At 40.5% G+C, this 18,145-nt stretch overlaps 2 protein-coding genes across 2 annotated transcripts in view; both read left to right on the top strand.

The window, feature by feature from the left end:
• The window catches only part of MBTPS2 (membrane bound transcription factor peptidase, site 2), a 53,772-nt gene that overhangs the window by 19,591 nt on the left and 16,036 nt on the right, over window positions 1–18,145 (top strand). Inside the window, exon 5 of the mRNA XM_090263984.1 lies at window positions 11,053–11,180. Within this exon, the coding sequence (XP_090120110.1) occupies window positions 11,053–11,180 (128 nt within the window). The remainder of the gene's footprint in view (window positions 1–11,052; window positions 11,181–18,145) is intronic.
• YY2 (YY2 transcription factor) lies at window positions 13,136–14,951 on the top strand. The gene has a single exon (XM_090265192.1). It carries the CDS (start codon window positions 13,136–13,138, stop codon window positions 14,924–14,926), a length of 1,791 nt encoding a protein of 596 aa, XP_090121318.1. The 3' UTR covers window positions 14,927–14,951.

The following is an 18,145-nucleotide window of genomic DNA, read 5'->3' as shown; positions in this document are numbered from 1 at the left end:
GCATTTGACATTCTTCTTGCCTGTAACTTAAATATCTTTGATGATACCACAGACATAGTTTAACTTTCAAGTGAAAACATATTTTAAATGAAAAGAGACTTTAAAGACGGTTAGCTGCACTACTATATAGTCTATCACTGATCATTGTGATTTTCCTTGAATAATGATTTTTCTCCCTAAGATTACCCTCCTTGTCATTAAAGGGACTGCATTAAGTCCATTTTTAATTTATCCTGTTCATTTGCATAAACACAACAAGAGCAGCAAATGATCACTTATGATCTTTAGTTCTGCTTTGCTGGAACTTACCCAAGGAACATTTAGGGTGACCTTCAGTTTGCCCTTCAGAGCACAGAAGCTGAGCCACATACCTGGCATTCAGCCTTGTCTGTGCACACCTGTCTTTTCCAAGCCCTTCTGGTTTTCCATTGTGCCTTAAGGTCCCTTCTAGCTATCTTTCAGGAAAACAACCTTCGTTCCTTCCCTGGAAAGATTGCTGTGGACCGCACAACCAACCATGGTACCAGGCCTTTTATTTCGTGGGCTTTTATTACCTTCGAAAGTCATTCCCAGTTCCTCAGGGATTTTTGGTAACAACCAGAGCCCAAGCATGTCTCCTTTAGGCATGATATTCCGGTCAACGTCTTGGTCAAAAAAAAAAAATCCTCTATTAACGACTGGTTTTATTAGTTTTATGCAAATAAACTTATGTCATTACTTACTTCTTTAGAATGCCAAACTCCGGAGGGATCAGATAGGGAGAAAAATATACAGTGTGAAGGAAAATCCTTGTCCTTCTAATATTCACTGAACTGGCATTTCCATTCTTCATATTTTCATTTTTTCCCCCACTAAGAATTTTTTGTTGTTTTTCCATTACAGTTGTCTCACTTCTCCCCCGCTCTTGCTTCCCTGCACCCTGTCCCCTCCTTCTCCAACATTTAGTCCCCACTCAGTTGTCTTATGTCCTTGGGTCATTTATACATATTCTTTGACTAGACCCTTCCCCTTCTTACCCCCTTCTCTCCCTCCCGCCTCCTCCCTTCTTACTGTTAGTCTACTCCTTGTTTACATATCTCTGGTTCAATTTTGCTCATTTATTTGTGTTGTTCATTAGTTTCCTGTAATAGGTGACAGCATAAAGTATTTTTCTTTCTTTGCCTGGCTTATTTCACTAAGCATAATTTTATCTAGTTCCATCCATGTTGTCGCAAATAGTAGAAGTTCCTTCTTTCTTTCTGCTACATAGAACTCCATTGTGTAAATGTACCACAGTTTTTTGATCCACTCATCTACAGATGGGCACTTAGGCTGTTTCCAGCACTTAGCTATTGTAAATAGTGCTGCTATGAACATAGGGGTGCATAGGTTCTTTTGAATTGGTGATTCAGGATTTTTCAGATATAATCCTAGCAATGGAATTGCTGGTTCAAAAGGAAGTTCCATTTTTAGTTTTTTGAGGAAATTCCAAACTGTTTTCCATAGTGGCTACACCAGTCTGCATTCCCACCAGCAATGTACCAGGGTTCCCGTTTCTCTGCATCCTCGCCAGCACAAGTTGTTTGTTGATTTGTTGATGATGGCCATTCTGACTGGTGTAAAGTGGTATCTCATTGTGGTTTTTATTTGCATCTCTCTGATGGCTAGTGATGTTAAGCATTCTTTCATATGTCTATGGACCCTCTGTATGTCCTATTTGGAGAAGTGTTTGTTCAGCTCCTCTGACCATTTTTTAATTGGGTTGTCTGTCTTCTTGGTGTTGAGTCTTATAAGTTCTTTATATATTTTGGAGATCAATCCCTTGTCTGAAATTTCATTGGAAAATATATTTTCCCATGTGATTGGTTCCCTTTTCAATCTGCTGATGTTTTCTCTAGCTGAGCAGAAACTTTTTTAGTTTGATGTAGTCCCATTTGTTTATTATTTTCTTTATTTCCCTTGCCTTAGGAGATATATCAGTGAAAATGGTGCTACGTGGGCTATCTGAAATTTTCCTGTGTATGTTTTCCTCTAGGACATTTATGGTGTCACAGCTTACATTTAAGTCTTTGATCCATTTTGAGTTTATTCTGGTGTATGGTGTAAGTTGATGGTCTAGTTTCATTTTTCTGCATGTCCCTGTCCAGTTCTCCCAACACCATTTGTTGAAGAGGCTCTTTTCACTCCATTTGATGTTCCTTCCCCCTTTGTCAAATATTAGTTGACCATATAGACCTGGGTTTATTTCTGGGCTCTCTATTCTGTTCCATTGATCTATATGTCTGTTCTTATGCCAGTACCAGACTGTTTTGATTACCGTGGCCTTGTAGTATAGTATGATATCAGGTATTGTGATTCCTCCTACATTGTTCTTCTTCCTCAAAATTGCTGTGGCTATTCGGGCTCTTTTTTGGTTCTATATAAATTTTTGAAGTATTTGTTCTAGGTCTGTGAAAAATGTCATTGGTATTTTAATAGGGATTGCATTGAATCTATAAATTGCTTTGGGTAGTATGGACATTTTAATGATGTTGATTCTTCCCATCCATGAGCACGGTATATGCTTCCATTTATTTGTATCTTCCTTAATTTCTTTCTTCAGTGTTATGTAGTTTTCTGAGTACAGGTCTTTTACCTCCTTGGTTAAGTTTATTCCTAGGTACTTTATTTTTCTTGTTGCTATGGTAAATGGGATTTTTCTTTCAGTTTCTATCTCTGAGATTTTATTGTTGGTGTACAGAAATGCCTTCAATTTCTGAATATTGACATTGTACCCTGCTATTTTGCCAAATTCACTTATTAGGTTGAGTAGTATTTTTGTGGAGTCTATAGGGTTTTCTATGTACACTATCATGTCATCTGCAAATAATGACAGTTTTACTTCCTCTTTTCCAATTTGGATGCCTTTTATTTCTCTTTCTTGTCTGATTGCTATGGCTAGGACTTCCAAGACTATGTTGAATAGGAGTGGAGAGAGTGGACATCCTTGTCTCGTTCTTGACCTCAGGGGGAATCCTCTCAGTTTTTGCCCATTGAGTATGATGTCGGCTTCAGGTTTCTCGTATATGGCCTTTATTATGTTGAGGTATGCTCCCTCTATTCCCATTTTGTTGAGAGTTTTCATCATAAATGGGTGTTGTACTTTATCAAATGCTTTTTCTGCATCTATTGATATGATTATGTGGTGTTTGTCTTTCATTTTGTTTATATGGTGTATTACGTTTATTGATTTGCGAATATTAAACCATCCTTGCATCCCTGGGATGAATCCCACTTGATCATGATGTATGATCTTTTTAATGTGTTGCTGGATCCGGTTTGCCCATATTTTGTTGAGGATTTTAGCATCTATGTTCATCAGTGATATTGGCCGGTGGTTTTCTTTCTTTGTTGAGTCTTGACCTGGTTTTGGGATTAGGGTAATACTGGCTTCATAGAACGAGTTTGGGAGTCTTCCCTCTTCTTGTATCTTTTGGAATAGTCTGAGGAGGATAGGAGTTAGTACTTTCCTAGATGTTCTGTAGAATTCACCTGTGAAGCCCTCCGGTCCAGGGCTTTTGTGTGCTGGGAGTTTTTTGATTACTGCTTCAATTTCACTAGTTGTTATTGGTCTATTCAGGCTTTCTGCTTTTCTTGATTCAGTTTGGGAAGACTAGAAGCTTTCAGGAATTTGTCCATTTCCTCTAGGTTGTCAAATTTCTTGCCATACAGTTGTTTGTAATAATTTCTTACAATTCTTTGTATTTCTGTGGTATCAGTTGTGATTTCTCCTTTTTCGTTTCTGATTTTATTTATTTGGGTCCTCTCTTTTTCTTGATGAGCCTGGTTAAAGGCTTGTCAATTTTGTTTATCTTTTCAAAGAACCAGCTCCTACTTATGTTGATTTTTTGAATTGTTAGTTTAGTCTCTATGTCATTTAACTGTGCTCTGATCTTGATGATTTCCTTCCTTCTACTTAATCTGGGCTTTGCTTGTTGTTCTTCCTCTAGTTCTTGTAGCTGTAGGGTTAAATTTTTTATTAGAGATTCTTCTAGCTTTTTTAGGTAGGTCTGTAGTGCTATGAACTTTCCTCTCAGGACTGCTTTCGCTGTATCCCATAGGTTTTGGGTTGTTGTGTGTTCATTATCATTATTTTCCAGAAACTTCTTGATTTCTTCCTTGATGTCATTGTTAACCCATTAATTATTTAATAGCATGTTATTCATTCTCCATGAGTTTGAATGTTTTTGAGATTTTTCCTTGAGGTTGATTTCCAATTTTAAGCCATTGTGATCTGAGAAGATGCTTGATATAATTTCTATTTTCTTGACTTTGTTGAGGCTAGTTTTGTGTCCTACCATGTGGTCTATCTTTGAAAATGTTCCATGTGCACTTGAAAAGAATGTATATTTTGCTTCTTTGGGGTGAAAAGTTCTATATATATCGACTAAGTCTATTTGATCTAGAGTGTTGTTCAGTGCCTCAATATCTTTGGTGTTTCTTTGCTTCCAAGATTTGTCCATTGTTGACAGTGGGGTGTTAAAGTCCCCTACTATGAGTGTGTTTCTGTCTATATCTTTCTTGGAGTCTTTCAAAATTTTCCGTACATATTTGGGTGCTCCTTAGTTGGGTGCGTATATATTTATGAGGGTTATATCTTCTTGATGGACTTTTCCCTTAAGTATTATGAAATGTCCTTCGTTGTCTCTTTTTATGGCCTTTGCTGTGAAATCTGTTTTCTCTGATATAAGTATTGCTACCCCAGCTTTTTTTTCATGTCCATTTTCTTGAAATATTTTTTCCATCCCTTCACTTTCAGTCTGTGTAGATCTTTTGTTCTAAGGTGGGTCTCTTGTAGACAGCATATATGTGGGTCATTCTTTCTAATCCATTCAGCTACCCTATGTCTTTTGATTGGAACATTTAGTCCATTTACATTTAAGGTTATTACCAATAAGTACTTATTCATTGTCATTTCCCCCCTTTGTACTCGTGTTCCTCTCTGTCTCTCTCTGTTTCTTTGTCTTCTTAAAGGAGACCCTTTAGCATCTCTTGCAGTGCTGGTTTGGTGGAGATGTATTCTTTTAGCCTTCTTTTGTCTTGGAAACCCCTTATTTCACCTTCTATTCTGAATGAGAGCTTTGCTGGGTAGAGTATTCTTGGTTGTAGACCTTTGTTTTTCATTGCTTGGAATATTTTTTGCCATTCCCTTCTGGCTTGTAGTGTTTCTGCTGAGAAATCTGATGATAGCCTTATTGGAGCTCCCCTTGTATGTTATTAGTTGTTGCTCTGTTGCTGCTTTTAGGATTCTCTCTTTGTCTTTGATTGTTGCTATTTTAATTATGATTTGTCTTGAAGTGGGCCTGTTGGGGTTCATCTTCATTGGGACCCTCTGTGCTTCCTGGACACACGTGACTCTTTCCTCATGTTAGGGAAGTTTTCTGTCATTAGTTTTTCGAAGAGGTTTTCTATCCCTTTCTCTTCTTCTTCTCCTTCTGGAATTCCTATGATACGGATATTATTACGTTTCATGTTGTCCTGCAGCTGTCTTAGAACCTCTTCAGTCTTGTTCAGTCTTTTTTCATTCTGTTGCACTGTCTGGGAGTTTTTGTCTACATTGTCCTCCAGCTCTGTGATCCGATCTTCCGCTTCTTCTAGCCTGCTTTTAATTCCTTCTACTGTGTTCTTCAATTCAGAGATCGTATTCTTCATTTCCTCCTGGCTCTTATTGATAGCTTCTATGTCCTTTTTCGTGCTGGTGTAATTCTCAGTAAGTTCCTTGTTGTTTTTCTGGAGTTCCTTATAGTTTTCGCTGAGCTCATTGAGCTTCTCCATAATCCATGTTTTGAATTCCATATCTGATAGTTTGCTCCCCTCTATTTCATTTAGCACTCTTTCTGGGGATTCTATCTTTCCTTTCGATGGGGGGTTATTTCTCTGTCTCCCCATTTTTGTGACTCCTATTGTTTGTTGGTGCTTCTTAGAGTGATCTGCACTTCCTGGATCTGCCTCTGGTAGTGTCAGATCATGTATCAGTCTGGCCCTAGGCAGCCTGTTGGAGACTTCCAGGGATCTACTGCCTTTGTCTGTCTTCTTTAGTTGTTAATCTATTCAATCTGTGAGTAGTACCATGGATGTGGCACCTTAATTCCTGTAGTCAGGGCTTTTGTTTCCCCTCAGGCTGATGCCACTTGGAGGGAAATGGTCTGCCTGCCGTACTGGGGATGAGTTAGCACTAGGACCCAGTCGGCTGCTCCCTCAGTTCTCCCTTCAAAGCCACCGCGCCAAACTCTCCCCAAGTGTCTTCAGTTCTCTCTTCCTTCCCTCTGATTGAGCCCAGGGTAAGTGAGGGCCAAAATATTTTCGTATGTGATCCACTTAAGAGCTCTTTTTCTCCCGCTGTTTCTCTCCCGCTAGCAAGAAACCCTGTGGCTTTTCACTTTTCACAGCTGGATACTATTTTACTTTCCACTCTGTTGCTGTAGGCTGGGAAGCCCAGCTGGGGGTTTAGACCCTGCCCTTCTCAGGGGGAACCCCTGGTTGCTGAGCTGTTTCTCAGTCCCTTCAGCTGCCACCCATGGGAATCCAGCCAGCCCTTCCGCGTCTCCGCACTCCCTACCGGTCATGTTGTGATGTAGCGGCCTTTTCTGTCTCTCCGTGGCTATAAGACTTCTTTCCAGCTAGTGTTTGTTTGGTTATTGCAGATGATTTCTCCAAAATTAAGTTGTAGATCCAGACTGGTCCTGGGAGGAGGTTAGTGTAGCTTCCACTTACTCCTCCGCCGTCTTGGATCTCCGTCTGTGTTGCCCTTTATGTTGTTTGTTTAATCTGTCTGGTTGTATTTCAGTTACTATTTGGTGGGTCTTTTCCTCTGGTTAGTTGATTGAGAGTCACTCTGCCCACCTTGTCTTGAGATCTTCTGTGGAGGTGCTGTTAAAAGGTAATCACACAACCCAGGCAAGAAACCCACACCCTCCAATATCTCCCCCAACTACAATCTCACTATATGTTGAAAATGAGCCCGTATTAATATACTTGTGGAGATATTGAGACTCTTATTTCATGGGAGAAACAGACAGGAGTTATTTTAAATGAAGGAAGGGTGATTTTTGAGAGGGAAGGTGATAAGAGTAATAATATTAGCAATTGGGATCAAGGCCATGCAAGGCAGCAATTAACATTTACACTGTATGTTTGAAAAGGAGGGGAGGGTTGCAGTATGAAGTGAGAAAGTGGAAGTGTATAGTATTAGAATTATATAATAGGTATATGCTATATGTTTATTGTGTAAGGGAGGTTAGACTCAACAGACATCCAAGCAGACAGACAGCCAAAAATTGAAGCAGAGGGCTGAGGGGGTTAGAAGGTAGGAAACAGATTAGGGAAAGAATTTTTCAGGAATAAAAATACAGAGTAGAAAATAGCAAGACAGGAAGGGAGAGAGGAAAGAGAGAGAGAAAGTAGAGAGGAGGGAGGTAGGAAAGAGAAAGAAGGGGGTAGAATGAATTAAAATTTTTTTAAAAATAAAAAGATTAAAACATGATATAAAATAGTGAGATAGAAAGAAAGAGAGAATATATAGAGAGAGGAATAAGAGATGGGAAAGGGAAGAAAAATAATTGAATGGAGAGGGAGAGGGGGGCAAAATAAAGAAAAGTATTAATAAAATTAAAAGTACTTAGAAAGAAGAGAAGAAAGAAGATGAGGGCGGGAAAGAATAAGGGGGAGGGAAGGAAATAGAAAGGAGGAGGAGAGATTAGGGAGGGAAAAATTGAAATTGAAGAGTTGACAAAGGATAGGATGAAGGAGAGAAGTACAAGAGAGAGAGAAAGGAGAGAAGGGATGGGGAGGAAAGAGAAAAGGGGTAAGAAGGGGAGGGAGAAAAGGGAGGGGAATAGATTAAAATTAGAATTTAAAAATTAAGAGATTAGAAAATAAAGTGGAATAGGGAGAAAGAGAGAGAGAATATATATAGGGAGAGAAGGAAAATAAGGGTAAGGGAAGAAAAAAAGTGGAGAGGGAAGGGAGACAAAATAAAGAAATTTAATAAAATTGAAAGTACTTAGCACTGAAGCAGGAAAGAGAGAGAAAGGAAACGGAGGGAGGACGAGGATAAGGGGGAGGGAAGGAAATAAGGGAATATGAAGGAAAGGGAAAGAACTTAAAATTAAAAAATTAACAAAGAATAGGATGAAGGAGAGACATGCTAAAGAGAAAGGAGGCAGGAGGAGGGGAGAAAAGAAGAGAATAAGAAAGGACGGGAGGGGCAGTTAGAGAGAGAGAGAGAGTAAGAAATAAAAGAATGAGAGTATTTTAAATCAATTCAACTTTTAGGCACCATCTCTGGGTTTTTTGTTTGTTTTTTGTTTTTCCTTCCTTCCTGGGTCCGCCCCTATTCAAAATTCCATGGGTTTCAAATCTTTTCTGGTTGGTTGGCTGGCTGTGAGAAGGTCCTGCTTGATTCTGGGGTTGCTAGTCTTTTATTCATGGGCTTACTGCCGCTCTGCTGTGAGCTGCGTTTAGTTGTCCCCTCCTGAGGCAGCCTCAGCCCTCCTCAAGCTTGTCCAGCTACTCCTTCCCCCTGTTGGTCCAGCCTGTGCCTGCCAGCAATCCCCGCCCTGCCCCCAGTTTTGTCTGTGTTCCCAGGCTACAGCTTCCGCTCACTTCCCTGTCTATATGCCTGCGCACCCTACCTCTCTCCCTGTCTCAAGACCTTCCCTTTGTTCTGCAGGACTCTGGCACAGTCGGTCAAAGCGCCGGGCCCAGTGGCGCTCTCCTGCCTAGGACCTCTCCCTGGTCTGGAGCTCTGCTGCAGCTTTCCCACTTGGGCTCTTCTCTTTGCCCCAAAGCTGTCTCTATTCCCGAGCTATGGCTTCCGCTCGCTTCCCTGTCTATAGGCCTGCGCGCTCTATCTCACTCCCCGCCCCAGCACCGTCCCTTTGTTCTGCAGGATTCTAGTGTGGTCGGTCAGTGCAGCGCTTTCCTACCCAGGAGCTCTCCACCCACCTGGAGCTCCACAGTGGCCTTTCCCCACAGGGCCTTCTCCCCGCCCCAAAACTGTCTCCACTCCTGAGCCACAGCCTCTGCTCGCTTCCCTGCTTACACGCCCTGCGCGCCCTACCTCTCTCCTTGCCCTAAACCTGACCCTTTGTTCTGTGGGATTCTAGTCCGATCGCTCAAAGCACCGGGGGCATGCAGTGCTCTTTTGCTCAGGAGCTCTTCCCCGGTCCAGAGTTCTTCAGCGGCTTTTCCGCGCCGGCCCGTCTCCTTGTCCCAAAACTGTCCCTTTGTTCTAGGGCCCTAGCGCGAGTGCTGCATGCGCCCCGAATGCCAAGTTTTCGCTCAGAGGTTGCAGCTGAGGAGGTTTCCCTCTAGACTCAGATCACCCAGTTTCTCCCAGTCCTGGTTGTTCACTGTTCTCCCATGCCTCTGGCTTTTTCAGCCGGATCCTCTCCCTAACTCCCTACAAGACTTCACTTGTCGGTGGTGTGCCCCTAGCAAAGGGAGCCTCCAAGCAGCTCTCGGCTAATGAGCCCTCGGGCTTGGTACCGCAGACTCACAGGGTCCTGGAATGTCTCATCCTGTAGTGTGTGGTTAACCCCTCCACCCCCCTCCACGCTATTCCTACGCTCCCCTCTCTGTCCACGCTATCGGGGATCCACACTCACTCAGTCACTGCTCTCCGCATTCACTCCTGAAGTCTCTCCGTAACAGGAGTGAGCAGAGAACACTTCCCCTACTCCGCCGCCATCTTCCCTCTCTCTCATGTCTAAAAGGTTTTAGATAAGATGATTTAATCACTTACTACTTTCTAGTCACTTATGAATAAGAGTTTATATAAACTGGCAATAAACCCTTATCTTGACACAGCATATGCTATCACACATGTGTGCCATGGTAGTGGTTTAAGTGGGTGGCTACTTTTTTTTAAACCTCTTTCACCACTGCTTCCACATTTTTAGCATTGCAGCCCTCAGGGTTTTACATATAAAAGCATTGTTATTACCAGTTTAATGATTCATAATATAATGTGGGTAATTTTTAAATAAAATCTCAACAGCCAAGAAAAAGTGAATTTTACAGTCATTTTATATGCAGTAGCCCCTCTATATCGCGGTTCACTTATCGCAGCCTCACTGTATCGTGGGATCTTTTAAAATATATTTAATTATTTACCGCAAAATTTTTGCTATATCGCGGGATTTTGCGGTACTGTATACGTATGTTGTTAAAGTTACATAGGTTTAAGATTGTAGAACATGTTTAAGAACATAAGTAGTGCTTTTAAAAGTGTGGAAAAGGTTAATAAGGGACTGGGAATGGTTTATAACTGTGTGGGAAGGGTTTATAAGCCTTAAAATATATATAAATACTAAAATAAATGTAAGGTGCCTACTTCAAGGATTTTCACCTATCGTGGGGGGGGTGTCTAGAACGTAATACCCATGACAACTGAGGGAATACTGTATTTAGTACTAAGTGATAGCACAATATATTAAGACGATGATTTATTTTAGAGTAACTATTTGGTCTTAGGAGGCTATTAAGTGTAATTCCATATTTAGACAATGAATTAATAGAGTTCTCTTAAGGATAGTGCAAGCATTATGCATTTTTTATTGTACTTAGTTTAACATTAATTCAACAGGAATATACTTTGATAATCCTCCACCCTTATTTATAATAACTAGGACAAATATAAATATTTAATTTACTTGAATTATATTTTACTGTGTCCTCAGACAATAATTCAGAGTAAAACATAAATGTTTTTCATTTAGTTTCTCATAGAAATAGTAAACTTTTCTTTACATGTGTGACTAATTTCAAGTTATTTGTTCAGCAAATTGGTTTCTAAAAATGTTGAAGTTGTCTCAGAATTCCGTTTATAAAATGCAATTACATAGATGACCAAATCTGTACATTATAGTAAAATTATGAGAGAAATATATATATAAACTTTTTGACTGTCCAGAGAGACTTGTTTTTTAAGCAAAAATTTGAAGTACATTAGGAAGTTTAAGATTACATACATCATTAATTTGACAAATGCAATACTAGTAGTAAATTCCTTTTCCTTATGTGATTTCTTAGGGAACAAGTTCGATTTAATGGCTTTGGGATTTTTCTCTTCATTATTTATCCTGGAGCATTTGTTGATCTGTTCACCACTCATTTGCAACTTATATCACCAGTCCAGCAGCTAAGGATATTTTGTGCAGGTAACAGATTTAATTTTTTTTATTCATCTATGTTTTGTTAGTGGTACTTATATCACAAATGAAAGCATTTCATATTATGGTTGATAAATTCAGTTTATAAGAATCTCAGTCAAAAATAGCAGAGCAAAATAATTTACTTCCAATTTTTTCATTAAAAACAACTAAAACCAACATAATTTTTAAAAGATTAAAGTAAAATGAGCAGAACATACCATGTTAATAGAAAATATGACTAAAGCATTAAGTGAGACAAAGGGGCACTTAATACTCATATGGAATATAACCCACAATGAAAATGTAATCACTGTGAATCTTACTACTGTATCAAGTAACCATCAAAACAAAAGTGGAAAAAGCACAAAGAAAACAACAGGTATAATAAGAGACTCCTATTTCTCAACATATGGCACATAGGTATGAAACAGATCATCAAAGCTCTTAAGGTAAAAACAGATATGTCAAACTCTATACTACAATTTCATTTCAAGTGATCATGAAACATAGAAATTGTCCAATTTCATTCAAAGCCATAATTGTAGTATATTTAAAGATGATAATGAAATAATGTGTAAAGTTTGGCTAAAAGGAAAATTGACTGCCTTAGGCGGCTTTTATGAAATAAGAAATTAAAGTATCAGTTAAGCATGCAACTGAAGAAGTGAGGAAAAAACTATAAAATAATTGACAAATGATATAATTAGTAAGTAATAGGCAGAAAATAATAAATTGGGAAAAGAAAAATAAAATTGTTAAATCCAAGAGTTAGTTTCTGAAGAAAAAATGTTAATGGGAGAAAGTTTCTATAGACAGAATTAGCAGTCAAATTGGGGAATGAAAACTGATACAGAGGAAATTAAAACAATTATAAAGGTGTTCTTCATTCATCTCAGCAAAAAATTTTCAAAACCCTGGATTATCAAAAAAAAAAAAAAAAGCCTAAATAAATCCCAGAGGAGATAGAAAAAATATATATACATGGGCTAATTACAATAGAAGAAATTAAGGAAGTTGATGAAGAATGCCCCTGAAAGTTTCATAGGTGGAATTCTTTAAAATCTTGAAGGAAAAGGTTTTTCTTTTTAATTCTAATTTAGTATAAACTTTCCAGATCACATAGAGAAGGAAACTAAGTTTTTTTTTTAAGCCAATATAACAGAGATAAATTTTTTAAAGCACAATAAAACCTTCTACACAAAGCAAGGTTGGTTCAGCATTAGGTAGTCTATTTGAATATGGTAAACATTATTAACTATTAGAGGGGAAATCCTTGTCTCAGCAGATACCAAAACATATTTAACAAAATTCAAAATCCATTAATGGCTAAGAAACAAAAATCCTTAGTAAAAGTAAAAATAGCTGGATACTTCCTAATGATATAACACTTAGAAGCATTCCTATTAAAGGACAAGGCAAGCAATTCTACTATCAACGATCACTGAGACTATTAAATGGTCTGTAAACGTGTGTCAGTGCAATTAAATGAGGGAAAATAAAAGAAGTATAAATATTAGAAAGCCGCCCCCTCCCCGCACCCCCCGCAAGACTGTTACACACCTTGCGGAGGGGAGTGGGTGGTAGTGGTGGATAAAATCAACAGAAATAATATATAGAAAAATTAAGAGCCTGGTTACTGAATCAATATTCAAAAAGCAACACCTTGGCCGGTGGCCGGACGGAAGAGGTGGGAGGGATATCGCTCAAAAGAGTGCGTGGGTCTGTGCGCCAGCGTGAACTTGGGCGTGAGGTTAGATGCGCGCGCATGCGCTGGGTGCCAGCCTGCCCAGAATTCCCTGCGTCTGCATCCGCCTTTGCGAGCGCGGTCTTCCGGCGTTCGCGCCTTTCTCCAGAGCTCAGCTTTGTTCCGGAGCTAGCGCTCTTTTCTCAGCCTTTCCTTTCCGTGACCTTTTGGTACCACACGCTGTCCAGTCGTGAAAGCTTCTTCTGAGCCTTCAGCAATGGCCTCAAACAACATTGTCTACATCACCACAGAAAACTCGGAGGTGCCTATCGGGTTTGTGGATCTGCACCAGATCGGCCCGGGGAACAGTCCTCTGGAATCTATCGACATGGGATCGATCTCTGTGGAGCCTCTCCCTGTGGGGACCGTTCCTGAGGAGCCTGTTCCTGTGGAGCCTCTCCCTGTGGGGACTTCTTCTGTGGAGGATATACCTGTGGGGACTTCTTTTGCGGAGACTGTCCCTGTGGAGCCTCTCCTTCTGGGGACTTCTGTGGAGGATATACCTCTGGAGACTTATTTTGAGGAGACTGTCCCTATGGGGACTTTTCCTGTGGAGAATATCCCTTTGGGGACTACTTCTGTGGAGGATATACCTCTGGAGACTTATTTTGAGGAGACTGTCCCTATGGGGACTTTTTCTGTGGAGGATATCCCTGTGGAGACCATACCCATGGAGCCACTGACGATGGAAACCAGTACATATGAGGACATTGATGACGATTGGGACCACAACCCGTTTCTGGCTGCGCTGCAGCCGCTCTTTAGCCAAAACGAAGAGGACTACGAAAACGAAATGGCTATGATACAAACCCAGGAGGAGGTGGCGGCCTATTGCGAGCCAGGCAACCTGTCGGCTAACAACTTACAGGAACAGCAAATGGTCTTCCCGCTCGAGGAAGATGTCTGCTTCCAGCAGACCCTAGCTTCCCTGTCAGCCTCTGCATCATCATCAACCCTGAGCCACCACAAGAAGCACAGCGGCCACAGCAAAAAGCCTAGGAGCGGCAATCACCGCTCCGCCAGGAGCGGCAAGCAAAACTCCGCAAGGAGCGCCGATCACGGCTGCGCCAGGACTGCCGATCTCGTCTCCGCCAGGAGCGGCAAGCAAAACTCCGCCAGGAGCGCCGATCACGGCTCCGCCAGGAGCGCGGATCTTGGCTCCGCCAGGAGCGCCGATCACGGCTCCGCCAGGAGCGCCGATCACGGCTCCGCCAGGAGCGCGGATCTCGGCTCCGCCAGGAGCGCCGATCTCGGCTCCGCCAGGAGCGCCGATCACGGCTCCGCCAGGAGCGCGGATCTCGGCTCCGCCAGGAGCGCCGATCACGGCTCCGCCAGGAGCGCCACCGCAACGCTGACGGCGGGAGGCAGGAGAAGGTGGGAGCAGACGCAGGTGGTGGTCAAAACCCTGGAGGGTGAATTCCCCGTCACCATGTGGACCCCAGGGAATGAAGGAGACCAGGAGACTGGAGGACACCAGGACACTGAAGGACAGGTTGAGGTGACCTCACCTCCTGATTATTCAGAGTACCTGACAGGGAAGAAACTTCCTCCTGAAGGAATACCTGGCATGGATCTGTCAGATCCCAAACAGGTGGCAGAATTTACTAAAGCAAAGCCAAAAAACCCCAAAGATGATACTCCAAGAACAGTACCTTGCCTTCATCCAGGCTGTGGAAAGATGGTGAGGGATACTGCTGCTTTGAGAAAACATATGACTATTCACGGTCCAAAACCCCACAAATGTGAAGAATGTGGCAAATGTTTTATTGAGTATTCAAAACTAAAACGGCATCATCTGGTGCATTCTGGAGAGAAGCCCTTTCAATGCATGTTTGAAGGCTGCGGAAAACGCTTTTCCCTGGATTTCAATTTGCGTACGCATGTACGAATCCATATTGGCGACAGACCCTACGTGTGCCCCTTCGAAGGTTGCAATAGGAGGTTTGCTCAGTCAACTAACCTGAAATCTCATATCTTAATGCATGCTAAGAATAAAGGTAGCCAGTGAAAAGAACAGAAGACCCTTTCTTAATTTCTACATATCTAAAGGGTCATGTTTTCATAAATTAGTAAAAAAAAAAATTAAAAGGTTTTGAAAAAGTTAAAAATATATGATTAGTGTTAAAATGTTATGTTTTGATAGAATAGTAAAAAGTTAAAAAAGGTTAACATATATGAATAGATAAGATTACATTGTTAAGATGCTTTATTTTCCCTGGCTGCTGTGGCTCAGTGGATTGAGCATCGGCCTGTGAGCCAAGTGTCGCTGGTTCGATTCCCAGTCAGGGAACATGACTAGGTTGCCTGTCAGGTCTCCAGTTGGGGGGCACGAGTGAGAGGCAACCACACAGTGATGTTTCTCTCCCTCTCTTTCTCCTTTCCTCTCTCTCTAAAAATAAAATACAACATGGGTTGTTTTTTTTTTTGTAAAGTTTCATCCCAACAGGACGATAATTCATGGACTTTTTTATGTGACTGTGCTAAAAATGGGACTTTTCAGATTCAGGTTCACCTGTTTACAAATGTTTGAAGTTCTGTATTTTTCAAATGTTCATGTTTATACTTTTAGGAATGTGTTTAATAATTAATTATATATGTGGGGGTTTTTTGAAGTTGATAATTTTGCTTATTGTAGATTTTAAGAAAGTAAAGTTACATGCATACTTTTCCATTTTAAAAAGTTACATAGGTTTTGTTTGCTATCTTAATTTTGGTTGTATTCTTTAATATTAACACATTTTAGAGGGGTTGAATTATGCATGTAGCACTGAATATTAGGTGTGATTTAATAATATTAGTCAATTTAAACCTACCTTAGCCATTTTATTTCCCCCAAGTACTGCCAAGTAGTGTTATTTAATGTCATTTCCTTTCCCCTTTAGTTAAAGTGATGCTCAATTGTAGTTGTATTGTTTATGTTGTGACTTTTTTTAACACGTGATATGTACACCTTTATATAATGGAAAAGACAAAAATAAAGTGCCTATTCTAGAAAAAGTAAATAAGTTTGCCTGTATCAATGCTATAGCTAGAAAATAGAGAAAAAAAGGGAGGTTGCTACTGGTATCTGGGGAGTAGAAGCCAAGGATGCTGCTAAGCATCCTGCAATATATGAATCAGTCCTCCACAACAAGGAATTATCTGCCCCAAAATGCTATTAGTGAAAAACCCTGCTGTGGGTAAAGTAAAAGTTGTAATGGATCTTTTTTTTTTTTTTTTATGTACTTTAAACATTGATGGACAAGAGGTTGTTTAAAGAAAGGGAATATATGTTTTCAACCACCCTGGTTGCTTCTTAGCCATCATGGGCAAATTGTGAATCTAGGGGGTGATCCGGTGATCTGGTACCAGTTGCATCCCTGTCAAGACATAGGAGGTTGCCCAGAGAGTCAAGGAATCAGTACTGCTGTGTGCCCCCCTGACTATTGTTTGGATGGAAGAGTTAGTGAGGGTGCAAGCATCTGGGCAGTCCTGGTGGACTGTTTTCTCCTGACGGGTGTGGGGGGGAGCTGAAATTAGTACATGGGCATGGTGACAAATTAATCAGTGAGGATTGATTTTTTTTGTGGAATTGTGTTGGGACCAGCAACTTTGGGGGGTAGGGGGTGGCAGGGTTCTACCTGTATTCCAAAATTAGTGTCATTAGAGTAAATTTCAGTGGGTCAAAGAATTTTGTTTTGCTTTAATTTTTTTTTTTAATGAAATTGTGAAAGCAGTACAAGAAAACACAGGTTATCTTCTGTAATCTTGAACTGGGAAAGACTTAATATAAAGGAGCAATTTGAACACACCAAAATTTTAAATGTCTGAATAGACAAGGCTATAAACTAAGCCAGACAACACACTGGAGGAAATAATTAAATACCTCTTACAAAAGACCAAATTCCTCAATATATATATATTGCAAATCACAATATGCAAATTAGTCAAAACAAAAGCAACCCAGTCAAAAATATAAACAGGAAAGGAATAGAAATAGTTCTCACCATGGCGGGTATGGCTCAGTGGATTGAGTGCCGGCCTGGGAACCAAAGGGTTGCCAGTTTGATGCCCAGTCAGGGCACACATTTCGGTTCGCAGGCCCACACTCAATCCACTGAGCCACATCAGCCAGGACTAGAAATAGCCTTTTAATAAACATGAAAATTGTACAGGCTCACTCATAATTAAAGAAATGGAAATTAAGACAAAGAGATTTTACTTTTCACTTAACAGATGGCTAAGTCCAAAATTATGGTAGTATCCAGTGTTGTTTACATTGGAGGTCAATTTTAATGTACATTTTTTAAAAAATCTTGTTTATTTATTTTTAGAGAGAGGGGAAGAGAGGGAGAGAAACAGCAACGTGTGGTTGGTTGCCTCTTGCGTGCCCCCAACCGGGGACCCGGCCCACAACCCAGCCCAGGCATGTGCCCTGACTGGAAATCGAACCGGTGACCCTTTGGTTTGCAGGCAGGCACTCAATCCACTGAGCCACACCAGTCAGAGCTTAATGCACATTTTTTGACAGAATTCCATTTTTATGTAGTTTTCCATACCCTCACAGATGCATATTTAACTAGATGCATAACAGTACGAGCAAAGCTGTTTGTTGCAGCATTGTATGAAAAAGTTAAAACAGCCTAAATGATCATTAGTAGGGAACCTTTTAAGTCAGTGTGTTCTTAAAAAATAAGTTACTCTGTAGTGGGTATTAGAAATGAGATGAATGTGCAGAAAAGGGAAAAGTCCAAAATAGATAAATGAGAAAGCAAAATATAGTTTCTGATAGTTTGATACATTTGGTGTTTTTAAAAGAACTTTTCTAGAACAGAAAAGATTGTTTACCCATATGTCCTGGACTAGACTTGCTCTGGATATTTTTTGGAATTTAACAACTTAAAACACTCAAAAGGGGAAGGGAGACACCTTTCAATGTGAATATGGTATGTGGAATGTTTATTAGCTAAGTAGCTGCTATAATAGCTAAAAATAACAGGCTTAAACTCTCATAAATATAAGTAGCTCAGTGCTGATATGATAATTCTATAATTTGGGGGACTCAAGGCCTTTTATGTCTTGTTAGCTCTACTATTCCTAACATGCAGCTTCTGTGTTGTGGACTCAGGCTTAGCTCCCTCATTCTAGCCAGTAGTACAGGAATATTCCCATCATTTCCACTGACATCCTCTGGTTCAGAACAGTCATATGACCATACGCAGCTTTCTAAGAGTCTGGGAAATGTCTT

Source organism: Furipterus horrens, unplaced genomic scaffold, assembly GCF_987537825.1.
Source record: "Furipterus horrens unplaced genomic scaffold, mFurHor1.1.pri manual_scaffold_17, whole genome shotgun sequence".
NCBI lineage: Eukaryota > Metazoa > Chordata > Mammalia > Chiroptera > Furipteridae > Furipterus > Furipterus horrens.
The sequence above is the reverse complement of the archived record's forward strand: the minus strand, read 5'-3'. Positions and strand labels throughout refer to the sequence as shown.